Below are 14,356 nucleotides of genomic sequence, written 5' to 3'. Positions count from 1 at the left end.
GTCGGTGAACACTGACCGACATACACATCCCTTGGTATGTTTCATTGATTATGTAACTTTTCTAAAAAGATAGGTCAGCTCAGGCGAGGCCTCCCTCACACACTTTTCTTTCTTGGTGGCTGATAGACCTGCTTGCATGTGTATCGATACGAATGGCCTTGGAAAGAAAGAAATCCCGTCCCCTGTCTAAAGAACTCTGCAAGAATTAACAAGGATAAGTGTAAGGAGGTCAGTTGTCTGTCCCCAGGTGCAGAACCTTAATCTGAAAAGCCCCAAGCAGCTGGTTACCTAGGATTACACAGACCTGGTAGCTTCTGCCCTCTGCCTCTCTCTCTAGTACACACGCGCATGTACACACACACGCACACTTTCCCTGGTACTTGTGACATTTATTTTCCATTGTCAAACTTTACTTTCTTTTGGACATTTGGTTTTACACGTGAATTGTTGGCATGCATAGTCAGCTCGTCCCCTTTTCCCCATCTGTATCGTTATTCAAACAGGCGTTCAGACAATGTCTTCGTAAGTTTAAGATGTTTGTTTGTTTTGGACCAACACACACTCGCTAGTTCAGGCTTCCTCTCTCTCCTCTCTCCGCTCTCTCATGCAAACATACACCGAGTCCTTCTCCACGTGTACCAATGAACGTTTCCTCCGCGGGCTCCTGAGTTCAATGTCACGCTGGGCAGAAGTGGAGCAAGAGTAACGAGCATGTGTAGAGTGCGGACGTGGGGGGAGACCCTTTCTGGCCAGCAGAGGGCAGCCGAGGGGAGGCGCTGGGGCTCGAGGGCTGAGCCGAGCTGAGCCTCGCCTAGCTCTGGCAGCCTCAGCCTCAGCACCAGCCGCGCCGGAGCCAGGAGCGCAGCCACTGAGGGCAGCGGCGGCGGCGGGAGCCAGGCGCGCAGCAAGGACCGGCGCGGGCGGCAAGCAGCAGCAGCCGCCGCCGCCGCCGCCGCGACGGGCAGCTAGGCTCGCCGGCAGCCGGCTCGGGCCCCTACCCTCTCGGCTACGTGTCCCCGGCGCCGGGCGGCCGGCGAGTGTGGAGCCCGCGCCGTCGCCGGCCGCGTCCTCCGGGCATGGAAGGAGGTGGCAAGCCCAACTCTTCGTCTAACAGCCGGGACGATGGCAACAGCGTCTTCCCCGCCAAGGCGTCCGCGACGGGCGCGGGGCCAGCCGCGGCCGAGAAACGCTTGGGCACCCCGCCGGGGGGCGGCGGGGCCGGCGCGAAGGAGCACGGCAACTCCGTGTGCTTCAAGGTGGACGGCGGCGGCGGAGGCGGCGGCGAGGAGCCGGCTGGGGGCTTTGAGGACGCCGAGGGGCCCCGGCGGCAGTACGGCTTCATGCAGAGGCAGTTCACCTCCATGCTGCAACCCGGAGTCAACAAATTCTCCCTCCGCATGTTTGGGAGCCAGAAGGCGGTGGAAAAGGAGCAGGAAAGGGTTAAAACTGCAGGCTTCTGGATTATCCACCCTTACAGTGATTTCAGGTGAGGGTTCCCGGTCGCCGCCCCACCCTCCCTTCAGGCGCACCCTCAAACGCGCTTCCCTGCCCTGGGAGGGGGGCGCCCCGTGGACTCGGAGGGCGGGCCGGGGGTGGCGCTGCAGGCGGCGTCGGCTAGGGCTGAGCAGGCTCCACTCGGCGCCTCCCGGTAGTTTCCACCCAGGAAGGGCCCGGAGGATGTGCTCCTGTTGTCCGGGAATCCCGGACGGGCTCTCCTCCTCGGCCTCCTGAACTTCGGGAACAGATCAGGGAAGGATGGAGGCCACGGTGACCGCCCTGGGAGGAGGCGAAGTTGTACCAGGGAAACTTTTACTTCAGAGACGAGAGTGTGAGGAAGCGGGCAACCACCCTTCCTCGCGCGGCTCCCTGAAGTGTGGTCTCAACCAAGAGGGAAAAGGAGGCTTCTGGGGCTCTGGAGAAGGCGTGGTAACCGGAGACAGCGTTTCATACGCCTGAGCAGTTCCTGCCAGCGCTTGCCCCGGGGAGTGTGTTTAGTCTGTTTTTCTTTATAGCCGCTGGGTATCCTGGCTGTGTTTTCTCAGGAACAGCGGCCGGCAGGCAAGAGAAGGGCAATTTGCACTTGGATGGTCCCCAACGTGAGGTCTCACCAAAGCGAGGCGCTTCCAAGCAGGGCAGGAGCGTGGCAGGAAGCCTCTAGTCCCCGAAACGGAGAGAGGGGGCGTTGCCAGAGCCCCCTTCCTGGAAATAGAGCGGCACCCTTTCTTGACCTTGACTGCAAATCTCTTTCAAAAATCTTTCACAACCCTCAGCTCGGGAAGGAGGACAGAAACGCTGTCAGAAGGAAAACTCCGCTTTAGAGAATTAAAATTAAGACGTTTTCTGATCTTATTTGTCGCCCAAGTATTCGTTCGGTGATAAGCACGTTTAGAGATTGTCAAATGAAGGTCGTGTAGTAGATCCTCTTATTAGCGTGCGCACAGTTATCTTAGCTCCTGAACAAGGCTGGACTTTCCATTTTAAAATCCAGAACTAGTAACTCTTAATAACTCAGGGTAATATTTATTTATTTGGCCGAACTCGTTCGAAAAGAAAAAAAAGATCAACTAAAGGAGTATGTGCATATACTAAGCATTCTTTATAGGATAAATACAGCAATGTAAACCAGCCTTGGAATTAGTTTAGAAACTAAGGGAAATTATCACCAACTCCATGCTTTAACGGGAGCTGTCCACAGTTCTGATTGACATTAGCTGTGAAAAAAACCACAGTCCCGCCACACAAAGGCTCATAGTGACTGTCTTTGCCTTCTTTGAGATGTTTATCGTCTCAGAAATCAGTAGCCTCTGTGATCTATGCATAGAGTGAATGGATTTTAGAAAGTGTATAATTTTAAGGTACTTATTTGTAAAAACAGCAAAGTCTAAAAGAGAATTTATAAAACCTAATGAAGTTTATAGTCTAAGAGTTTGATTGAAAAATGTTCATATTAAAGAGATGTAATAAATAATCAAACCGGTTTCCTCCAGTAGGAAGATAGGGAAGCAAACTTATAAATGACCCTATTCTAAGATGTATAAGGTTGTCGTGTTCTTTAGAGTTTTAAAGGTGGGAATCAAGTATAGAATATTATCTCTTCCTCAGTCCCCAATGGAAATATAGTTCACCTCATTTTAAAATTTTTAAATGAAAATAATTTACATGAAAACAGCCTCCAGTCTTAATAGCAAAAATAAATGGGGTATTTCCAGAAATGTATGAGGTTCAATATTAACATGCAAAAATGCTGAACTTTTAATATGTAACTTCACTCAATAAAATGATTGCATATGAAGCTTTTATTTCTTCAGCAATGTGAAAAGGACTATCCCTTTTCAAAATATCATACATCAAATAATTAAACTTTTTCCCACTTACTAAATAAAAACATAGGGCCGCTTTTCAGGAATTAGAATAGTGTCCAAAAGTCTTTTGAATGAATGGAATTACAGGATTCTCCTTCTGAGACAAAATATCTCTTTAATAAAAACATTGTTACTGAACAAAGGAACTAATTGAAATCAGGTGATGATTTAATTTTATTGTTCATTTCAAAGAAATGGGAAATGATTAAAACGTGAGCTAATACTCTAAACTCCAGTGTGGAGAGTTTGGAATATTTGACTTTCCCTCGTATAAATGGAAAAAAGAACATGTCAGGTGCAAATTAAGCAATTAGAATTATTTAGATCATTTTAAACTGAAAGATACCTGAAAAAATAGATTTTAAAACAGAATTACAATATACACTGGTGTTCTAAAACAAACTAGAAAAATAATCATGTACTTGTTTTCATTCAGAATATATTTACATCTTATTATTTCATTAATGTTTTTGTATGATCTCAAAGTTTTCATATGATTTAGATAAGATTTTCTAAAATCTATAACATGTCAAGATAATGTAATGAAAAAACAAAAATATGAAAGACAAAATTCCAGCAGTATTTTTTTTCTACAGGAAAAGCAATGTGTGAGTAATTTTCAACAGATACTAGAAATGTTTGTGGTCATGATCTAGCCTTTACTTTAGGCCCTTTTCTGAGGGTTCTTTCAGAGGGGTGCTTTACTACAGTTCCTAAAATGCCAAACTTAAGTTCATTAATTATGTAACAACTGAGTGAGTGACACTTAAGAGTAATTTCCATGAAGAGTGGGGAGATAGTGCAAATGAAGATATCCAGAGGATTCTTTTCCTTGACACTTTTAATAAGCCTTTGCATGGCCAGAGAAGTTTACTATGTTCTTACTCCAGAGCATGTTGTGACTTTAACACTGTTTCTAGTTTCCCTTCTCAGAATAATTTTTAAGACTGATAGCTTTCTACTTTATTTACCTCAAGGGACTGTGCTCCCACTGAGACTTTCAGAGAACTACGTAGTACCTCTTTTCCCCGCCAGAGCCCAAGAGTGCTATTGCTGTGTCTGGCAGGTAGTTTTCTCTACCCCTGGTGTAAGTAGGGCAGAGATGCTGCATTTACCTTTTTCCTCAGGGAAAAGGATGATAATAAAAACCTTCAGAGAATAAAAAAGAGTCAAATAGTATCAGATACTGTTTGAAATAACTGGGTGGAAGCTACAGAATTTAGTAAACACAACAAGCTCATGTTTTTGTTTATACTGTGGTATATAAGCACCCAAACTAGGGAAAATAGGGATAGTTACTTAAAAACAAATGTAGCTCGATTTTTCTGTAGTGACAGCATGCTCTTACTCTTATTGAATTTCATGTGAACAACACACAGACACATTTAATTTGGAGGTTAAATATGATTTTTAAAAATTCATGGTGATTTTATATTAATTAGCTAGAATTTTACTATGGTTAAAAAGTGATGCTCAGCAAGCATTGTGCTTCCACAGCCAATTGATAGTTATGATATAATCATTTAAATAGATTGAAAGAATATTTAGAATACTTTTGTGGATGATTTTTATTATGCAAGCAATTTATCTTGGAAGAATTTATCACCAGACCATTTGCCATTTTAGGGATTCTGTCATTATTTTGTTCCATCATGCTTACACAAAGGGACTTTTAAAAAGAATGCTCCTCTTCCATATATATTGCAGCCAATATCTTGCTCCTCATAATGGAGGCAGTTTTGTATCTTGACTTCTTATTTTTTTTTTCCATTTCTTTTCATCATTAGTATGAGTGTGTGAAAAGCTTACTGTGTTATAAGTACCCAAGGACTCTAGAGATGGGAGTTACTTCCTGAAGATACTTTCACTTCCGGTCTTCCATCTCTGCTTTGGATTGCAGCCACAACTGTACTGATACCAGAGATCACTGATGTGTTCATTAGGGAAGGGAGGCTTCACCAATATTATACAGTTCATTATAGAACATTTGCTTCCAGGAGCTTCTCACAAGAAAACAGTTCAACCTTCTGGGGTTTAAAGACTAATTAGCCTACTGTTACATTTTCTTTGTGCTGAACACACTCTGTATTCTGCCAGCAATGCTTCTTTTATTTGCTTTTCTTATCAACATAGCCAAAATTAACCATAAGAATTTATTGTTTTTTCTACATTAGGTGAACCTTTTTGTGCTTTGTTAAGTTCAGTTACATTTTTCTTAGTGGCTCTAGGAACTGTTAGACATAATGAGAAATTTCTTCAAAGATTTAAAGGTGTGAATTTATTTAGTTACTTTTTCTTAGTATACATGTAAGTTATGCAATTTTAATTTTTAGCAAATGTTTCACTGTTACATTTAGTAGATATGATTTATACTATTAAATTATTATAAGATGGTTTTCATTTTTTTCTGAGCAACTTTCCCTTTAAACCTGCTTTTGGGGTATGATTGCAAATTGAGAATTAGTGAAGAGGTACACTTTACCAATCATATTTAATTATGTGGACTTGGATTTATGAACGTGCCTGTTGAATAATGAAAGAAATTTAAATGCACTGGAAAGATACATTACTTGTTATTTGTATCATAGGTTCATTTATCTACTTGATCAAAAAACCCAAACCAAAACAACATCACCACCAAAAAGCAAGATAAATAGTCTTTGTAATTCTGCATTATTATACTCAGTGCACCTATGTCCTACAGTGAGCAGGAAGCCAGCAGAATGCATTTAGAATGATTTTCAGGTGAGAATCTTATTCTGAATATAATTCTTGTGTTTAGCAGATAAATCACTTCATTATTTAGAAACAACAATTGGGCTCAGGAAAAGGACTTTCAAATAGAGTCTCGTATAAGTACAGTGCAAATTATTGCAGATGATTAGCACTACACGAAGAGTACTGAGCATTTGCAGGGTCTGTGACAAATTTTCATTTTATCATTTTGTGTAAAGAAGTAACAAACCATGAATCAGGCTGACACTATGTATTTTAGTTGTAGAAATAGTGATAATAAAGAAAAAAGTCTGCCTGAACTAAGAAAATTACATTTTCTCTAAGTACTTTTCTTCTAAAAATAATTTTTTTTGTGAAGGCATCTGGATGTACAACTTACCATTAGTTTTATAGATAAAAAATCAGGATTCCTCGTGCATCCCGGAATTTTATGTTTTTGCAAAATAAACCTTCATGGCTCTGTTAATTCTATTTGTATATATGTGCTACAGAAACTATTCAAGGGATACCTATATATGTAGAAGAATATATATAGAAGTAAAGAATATATGTAGCAGTTGATTATTTTTGACTTGAGTGTTTATCTGATACATTTTGCCCAACTTTGATAAAATTGATTTCATTACTCTTTCAAGTTATGTTAGTTAATTTTCTCATAGTATTTTTCTATTTTGTCTAATAGTTGACCACTCAGTTAAAGCAAAGAAGCAACATTACTCATACCTTAAATTTACAACTTATAATTTTATTTGTATAAACCTAATTTTATTTTCAGGTCACTAGCTGTAACTCTAAAAACATAAGGCTAATTTTACATACGTACAAAGTTAGTAAATATTTATAAATTTTAGACTATCAGCTTGGTTGTATACAGTTATTCAGTATTTTTAAAAGTGCCACAGCAAACATCTTTGCACCTTACTCTTCATTATGTTTTGGCTAAACTTCAGGGAATGGAATGACTGCCTATGAACATTCTAGAGATTCTATACATATTAATTTGACCAATTAATACTGCTTCCAGTTTACAGATTTCTTAAAATGACAAGAATAATGTAGGTTCTCCAAGGTTGACATTCCTGTTATGATATTTACAGTCTGTTTTGGGACAGAAAGCGTAACCTGTCCTCCATTTCATTCAACATAGAGTGACAAGAGTGATCTTTAAAAAGCAAATCTGATAATATTGTTATGCTCTTTAAAACCCTTTAGTAACCTCCCATTACTCTTAGACTACATTTGACAAACTTTCTTTGAGCTTCAAGACCCTGCATAATGTCAGCCTATATATGCAGCCTCATCACATGCCACTGATTCCAGCACTGTGTTCCAGCCACTTGGGTAAATTTTTAGCTCCTAGAACAACCTGAGTTCTCTCCTGCAACTAAGATTTTAATGTGATATTACTCCCATGCTTGAAATACTCTTTTCACTTTTTATCACTCCACATAACTAGTTTCTACTCATCTTTTAGGTTTCCATTTAATCATTGTGCACACACTTATTTTTCTATCTAGGCTTTCTGTTCAGCAGAATTTATAATTATTTTTATATGTGTCCCTTCCCTGGAATTTAAGCCATGCTAACTTATGAATCTTACTCAGTTTTACATTCCCAATGTTGTAAAAAAGTTCTTGCCAAACTTTCTTAGAGGCTTCATTTTTTTTTTCTTCAACTTTTAAGTTCAGGGGTAAATGTGTAGGATGTGCAGGTTTGTTAAATGGGTAAACATGTGCCATGGTAGTTTGCTGCACAGATTATCCCATCACCTAAGTATTACATTCAGATATGGTTTTTTTTTTAACAACTTTTTTGAGACGAAATTCATATACCATACAATTCACCCATTTAAAGTAAGCAATTCAGTATTTTCTAGTAAGTTCACAGAGTTATGCAGCCATCACCACAAACAATTTTAGAATATTTTATCATCCCAAGAAGAAAACCCATATGCATTAGCACTCACTTTCTCTCATCTCCCACCCTCCCGCTCAGCCTTAAGCAACCAACCGCTAATCCACTCTCTGTCTCTGTAGATTTTTGCTTATTCTGAATATTTTATATCAGTGAAATCATGCAATATATAGTCTTTTGTTATTGGCTTCTTTCACTTAGCATAATGTTTTTTTCAAGGTTCATTCATGTTGTTACCTGAATCAGTACTTTATTCATTTCCTTGCTTAAAAACATTCCATTTTATGAATATACTACCTTTAATTTATTCATTTATCAGCTGATGGACATCTGAGTTATTTCTGCTTTTTGGCTATTGTAAATACTGCTGATGTGAATATTCTCATACAAGTTTTTGTGCAGAGATGTTTTCATTTCTCTTCGGAGTGAAATTTCTGGGTCATCATAACAGACCTGTAATAAATATTTATTGACTGAATGGACAAAGAATTATTCTCCAACCAGGTCATGAGCACATTTAATCTTAGAGTTGATAAATTCAGATGAAAACTCTTCTTTTTTCCTACAGTAATACCTGGCATCTACTTCCCACTGGCACCTGCAAGTATGTGCCCCAACTATTACATTTCCCTGCCCAATACACAGATGAGTAAATGAAACTGAAGAGGAGTTATGTAGCATGAACATGGTGACATAGATAGATAGTAAGAACTGGGCCAGGAATTCAGTTCTTATGAATATTAATTTTGTCACTTCAGCTCTTTTACATAATAAGAAACAAGGCTGCCAGTATAAATAATTCTCCAAACCTTCTGGGACACATGATGGATTGAACCTAATCATTTGTACTTCCTCCCTCTTGAAGTCACTCCAAAATAATATGAAAAAGCACAGATACATTGGTAAGTAGAAGAAAGAGGAGACATCAGAGAATATAGATCTCAAGCACATTTGTAAAATGGGAAGTTAATAGAGAAATTATTCCACTTCCAGAATCCTTCACCCGTTGAAATCCAGAAGAATTCAGGACTTGGAAGTGCCAGTTATGAAATAGTTCCAGGAAAGCCAGACTGAAAACAGAATTAAATAAGGGTTTCCTTAGTGAATACAAAACTCCCTGTGCTGACATTAGGATGCTTGGAGCCAGGTCTGTTTTTCTCAATCAGGAAACTGGAGAAAATACCTCCAAAGGGAGACATTTCAAAGTCTTCAGATAAAAAATCATGTTTATTGCCTAATCACCCTGCAAAAACTCCGCATGTGTACATTGAGGCTGTAATTATATTTTTGGTATGGCATTGGTTAATATGTAACTGAAAGCAAAAGATAACCAGACATTTGCGAAAAGTCTCATAGGCAAGACTAAATCAAACAGAGAAAGACTAAATCAAACAGCCAAAGAAGGTCCAGAGGGATGGGATAAGGAGAAATGACAGTATTATAAAAAATGCTCCACAAATGATATCTTCATAAATGTTTTATCTGTACAATAAGAACACGTTGCTATGGAAAATATGGCAAGAAATTTAAAAAACAGCTCTTGGATGAACTGTGTTAGCAGATAAAGTCTAGGAAGTCTATCAGAATTAGAGCAAAAAGACAAAAGGGAATAAGAAATATAAGAAAATATAGCAAAATCAACAACTAATTTATAAGGTCAAAATCTACCATAAGGTATTCTAGAATGATAAAAAAAAAAGAGTGAAAAGGGACATATGGAATTAATAGAGACATTTTCGATAAAATTTTCCATATAGCAGCAACTGAAATGTCTGTTCTGAGGAACTCATGGAATACTTAGCATCATGAAAGAAAAAGACTATCCAAGGATCATTACACAGAAGCTTTACAACACCATCGAATAAGCAACAAACAAACAAATGACTAAGACTTTTCAAAGAAAAAGTTACATACCAAGAAGTGGGAATAATACTTTAAGTTAAATGACAATGTAACAATGTCTACAAAATTCTGAGAGAAAGTAATCTCGATAAGAAATCCATACCTTGCCATAATACAAAGTTTAAATAAAGATACTCAGAAATTAAGAACTCTAGTATTAACTACCCATGTACCCTTTCTTAGAAAGTTACTAGATGACATGTTCCTGCAAAACAAGAAATTACACCAAACAACATGAAGACATAGAAGCTAGGAAATGGGCTTTAACACAGAGAAACCTGAAGTCCTAGGAGTATCCCAGAATAGCTAGCCTTGAAAGAAACCAGTCCAGACTGGGGCAGGAAAGCAAAGCGTTCTGGAGGAAGGCCTTCGGGGTAGGAAAAACAAATAGATGGATATCAGCACTTGATAAATAATGTTATTAGGTGTTCGAGAGATCTTTGGAACAAGATATTGATGACTTTCATATAAATATTTGTAGAGTACATTGGATACAAGTAAATAAACAAAAGACCTTTATTAACTCCAGAATGATCTAAAGATATATATATGAAAGGGAAATGAATCACAGTTCCTTGCTTGGTTCAGCAGTGCCTAATGCTTATTTGGTAATAATAATGTAAACAAGTTGTCTGTTTTAAATAAGTTTGCGGTGCAATTATTCTAGGATGGTAGGAGGGCAGAAGAAACGTAAATGTGGTTTGGGTGATGTAAGAAAGCTAAGTCCTTGTCTTCCACAGTTGGAAACTAATGAATAGTATTTAAAATTGATAAATTAATTTCTCTTTGAAATATGAACTAAACACTAAAAGAAACAATTATGGTGGTTGAATTTGGAAAGTGATATGTAGGGGTAAAAGGAAAAGGGAGAGGCTTATATGTTCTCCTTATAATCCTTCATGCTGTTTTGCTTTAAAAAAAAAAAAAGACTATGGGCATATATTATTTTGAGGTAACAGTGTTGGGAACTGTTTAGGTCAGAATCCAAGCTTCCCCACGTTAGTAACTGGACCTCAATTTTCTCAATTATAATATGAGGAAAAATATATATATATAAAATTTGTGGGGTATATAGTATATATACTGTGTATATATACTATATATGCAATATAAACATTTCTATATATGTAGCGCTTAGAAGTTATGCTCTGCATTTAATGCTATTTTAAGAGTTAGTTATTTTTATGAAAGTAAAATTAAAACAGAATTAAGGCAAGTTAGTTGTTTGAAAAATTAAATATTCTCTAAGTACATACTCTAACCGTTCCCATAAATACTGAAGAAAAAATATATATGAAGGAAGGGCCATGTAAATGGTGTGCTGCTGTTTCCTTTTTACCTTCATGCAAGCCCTGGCAGCAGAAGCCCTGATGTGCAATGACATATTTTATGTATGCTATGTGAAATTGGTCTAGTCATGAGGCACTTAGCGTTGGAAAACTGTGTGTTTTTTTGGGGTTTTTTTTTGTTTTTTTGTTTTTTTGAGATGGAGTTTCGTTCTTGTTGCCCAGGCTGGAGTGCAATAGCGCGATCTTGGCTCACCTCTACCTCCGTCTCCTGGGTTCAAGCGATTCTCCTGCCTCTGCCTTCCAAGTAGCTGGGATTACAGGCATGTGCCACCATGCCCGGCTAATTTTATATTTTTATTAGAGACAGGTTTTTCCATGTTGGTCAAGCTGATCTCAAACTCCTGACCTCAGGTGATCCGCCCTCCTCGGCCTCCTAAAGTGCTAACGTTACAGGTGTGAGACACCGCGCCCGGCCAGAAAACTTTTAATATATCCTATTTCTGCAAAATTTTCCAGTTTAATCTCTTTAGTTGGTATAGAATGCTACAGTATTGAACATTTGGAAATAGCTTTTAGGGAAAATTATAATGGCATTCATTGGGCTGCATGTGCTACTTTCTGTTCATCTTTATTTTCATCAGAAAATGGCATAGTTAAACCATTTGGGATGTTATTTCAAATCAGCTAAGTATTATATATGAGGCAAATAAGATGAGTTATAAACTGATAAATCTTTCATTTTCTTTTTTATTGTCATGTTTAACAGTCTTTAAAAACTGTTATTTAGAAATATAATTATTTCTAATTAGGTACGTAAAAGAATTTGAGAAATACTATAAATCTGACAGAATTAAAAAAAAATCTTTGTGATATCATTTCTAGAGCAGTTGTCACTTAATCACCCTTGCAGAATGTTTTATCTTTGTTTTATTAAAAAGACAATGCACCTTATTGAAATTTACATTACCTAGGTTGTTTGAGGAACATGAGCAGAGACTGAAAAATGAATATTTAAAGTTATTTGATTAGTTTTTTGTTTGTTTGTTTTTTGAGACAGAGTCTTGCTTTGTTACCCCAGGTGGAGTGCAGTGGCATGATCTCGGCTCACTACAACCTCCGCCTCCTGGATTCAAACTATTCTCTTTCCTCAGCCTCCCGAGTAACTGGAATTACAGATGTGCACCACCACACCTACCTATTTTTTGTATTTTTAGTAGAGATGGGGTTTTACCATGTTGGTCAGACTGGTCTCGAACTCCTGACCTCAAGCAATCCACCCACCTTGGCCTCCCAAAGTGCTGCGTTTACAGGCGAGAGCCACCATGCCTGGCCTATTTGATTAGTTTTTAAAGGGAGAACAACTGTTCCTTATTTTTCCTATAGAATAGTCATTCTCTGTTTAAATAGTACTTTTTAAAAAATTGTCTTTTTTTCTAAACAATAAATTTGATATTTATCCTGAAATCCATGTAAGTGAATTAGAATGGAAAGTTTGGAGACCTGTATTTTCTGTGATCTGGATATATATCTAATGTATAAAAAGCAGAAATACATGCTAGAAGCACCAAGTTATGGTTGAATAAGTATTGCACAATATAAATAATCCCATAATTCTATTGGCTATAATTACTGATTATACAAATCATCATGGTTAGCCATTTGTGTTAGTGATTCTAGGGTTGAAAACTCATATAATACTTCACAGATCACATTAAAGCTATTGACACTCTGACCTGTGTATTTATTTATAATATTTTGCCTATAATTTCAAAGATTTGTAGTTTCCTTGAAGCACATTTATTTTTGGAACCCAAGTTAAGACTTCCTGAACTATCTAATATTGTCATGCAGAAATAGAGACACTAAAAACAGTGTATGGAAGATTCAAAGATACAGAATTTTGGTTGGGCAAGCTGTTTAAGAATTATAGCTGAAGCTGGGCCAGGCATGGTGGCTCATGCCTGTAATCCTAGCACTTTGGGAGGCTGAGCCGGGCAGATCGCTTGAGCTCAGGAGTTTAAGACCAGCCTGGGCAACATGGCGAGACCCCGTCTCTACAAAGAATACAAAAATTAGGCAGGCATGGAGATGCATGCCTGTAGTCCCAGCAACTTGGGATGCTGGGGTGGGAGGATCGCTTGATCCCAGGAGATTGAGGCTTCAGTGAGCCAAGATGAAGCCACTGCACTCCATCCAGGCTAGATGACAAAGTGAAACCCTGTGTCTATATATATATATATATATATATACACACACACACACACACACACACACGCATACATACACACACATTTTCAATATATTGGTATAAAGTAGGCACTTAATAAATTTGAATAAGTAAAGAGACTTTTAGCAATATTATGCTTAACTTTGGTTTTTATATATAATTTCCAACAACCCTTTTCCCTATGTGCCCTCTAAAAAACAATAATTTAGTGTGGACATTTAATCTGCATTTTATTCCTTCACAGAAACATGCATTTGGAAATAAGATTCGAAGCCATTACAATTAAATAAATGCATGTTTCTATGAGCTCCTTTTACTATAATGCTTGATTTTATGTAGTTTTTAAAATTGGGATTATATATACCCCAATTTTTCATATATATATATATATATATATGATATCTTGTTGTCTTAGTTCTTTTGAGCTGCTGTAAGAAAATACCATAGACTGCATGGATTATAAACAACAGAAATTTATTTCTCACGGTTCTGGAGGCTGGAAAGTGCAAGATCAAGGTGCTGGTTGATTTGCTTTCTGGTGAGAGTCTGTTTGTCACAAATGGCTGTCTTTTCACTATAACCTAGCAAGGTGGAAGGGGTGAGGGATCTCTTATGAGGGCACCAAATCCATTCATGAGGGTTCTATCCTCATGACCTAATCACCTCCCAAAAGCCCCTCCTTCCAACACCACTATCATGTGGGTTAGGATATCGACATATGGGCTGGGCGCGGTGGCTCACGCCTGTAATCACAGCACTTTGGGAGGCCGATGCGGGTGGATCACGAGGTCAGGAGATCGAGACCATCCTGTCTAATATGCTGAAACCCGTCTCTACTAAAAACCAAAAAATTAGCCGGGCGTGATATCGGGTACCTGGCGTGGTGGCGGGCACCTGTAGTCCCAGCTACTCCAGAGGCTGAGGGA

At 38.4% G+C, this 14,356-nt stretch overlaps 1 protein-coding gene across 1 annotated transcript in view; it reads left to right on the top strand.

Annotated features, from left to right (window-relative positions):
* The first annotated feature begins 988 nt into the window (after positions 1-988).
* Positions 989-14,356, top strand: part of HCN1 (hyperpolarization activated cyclic nucleotide gated potassium channel 1) — a 423,498-nt gene continuing 410,130 nt past the window's right edge. The window contains exon 1 of the mRNA XM_003899650.5: positions 989-1,486. Coding sequence (XP_003899699.3) covers positions 1,077-1,486 — 410 coding nt within the window. The 5' untranslated portion in view covers positions 989-1,076. The remainder of the gene's footprint in view (positions 1,487-14,356) is intronic.

This window comes from Papio anubis, chromosome 5 (assembly GCF_008728515.1).
Source record: "Papio anubis isolate 15944 chromosome 5, Panubis1.0, whole genome shotgun sequence".
NCBI lineage: Eukaryota > Metazoa > Chordata > Mammalia > Primates > Cercopithecidae > Papio > Papio anubis.
Note: the sequence above shows the minus strand (reverse complement) of the source record. Positions and strands in the feature narration are given on the sequence as shown.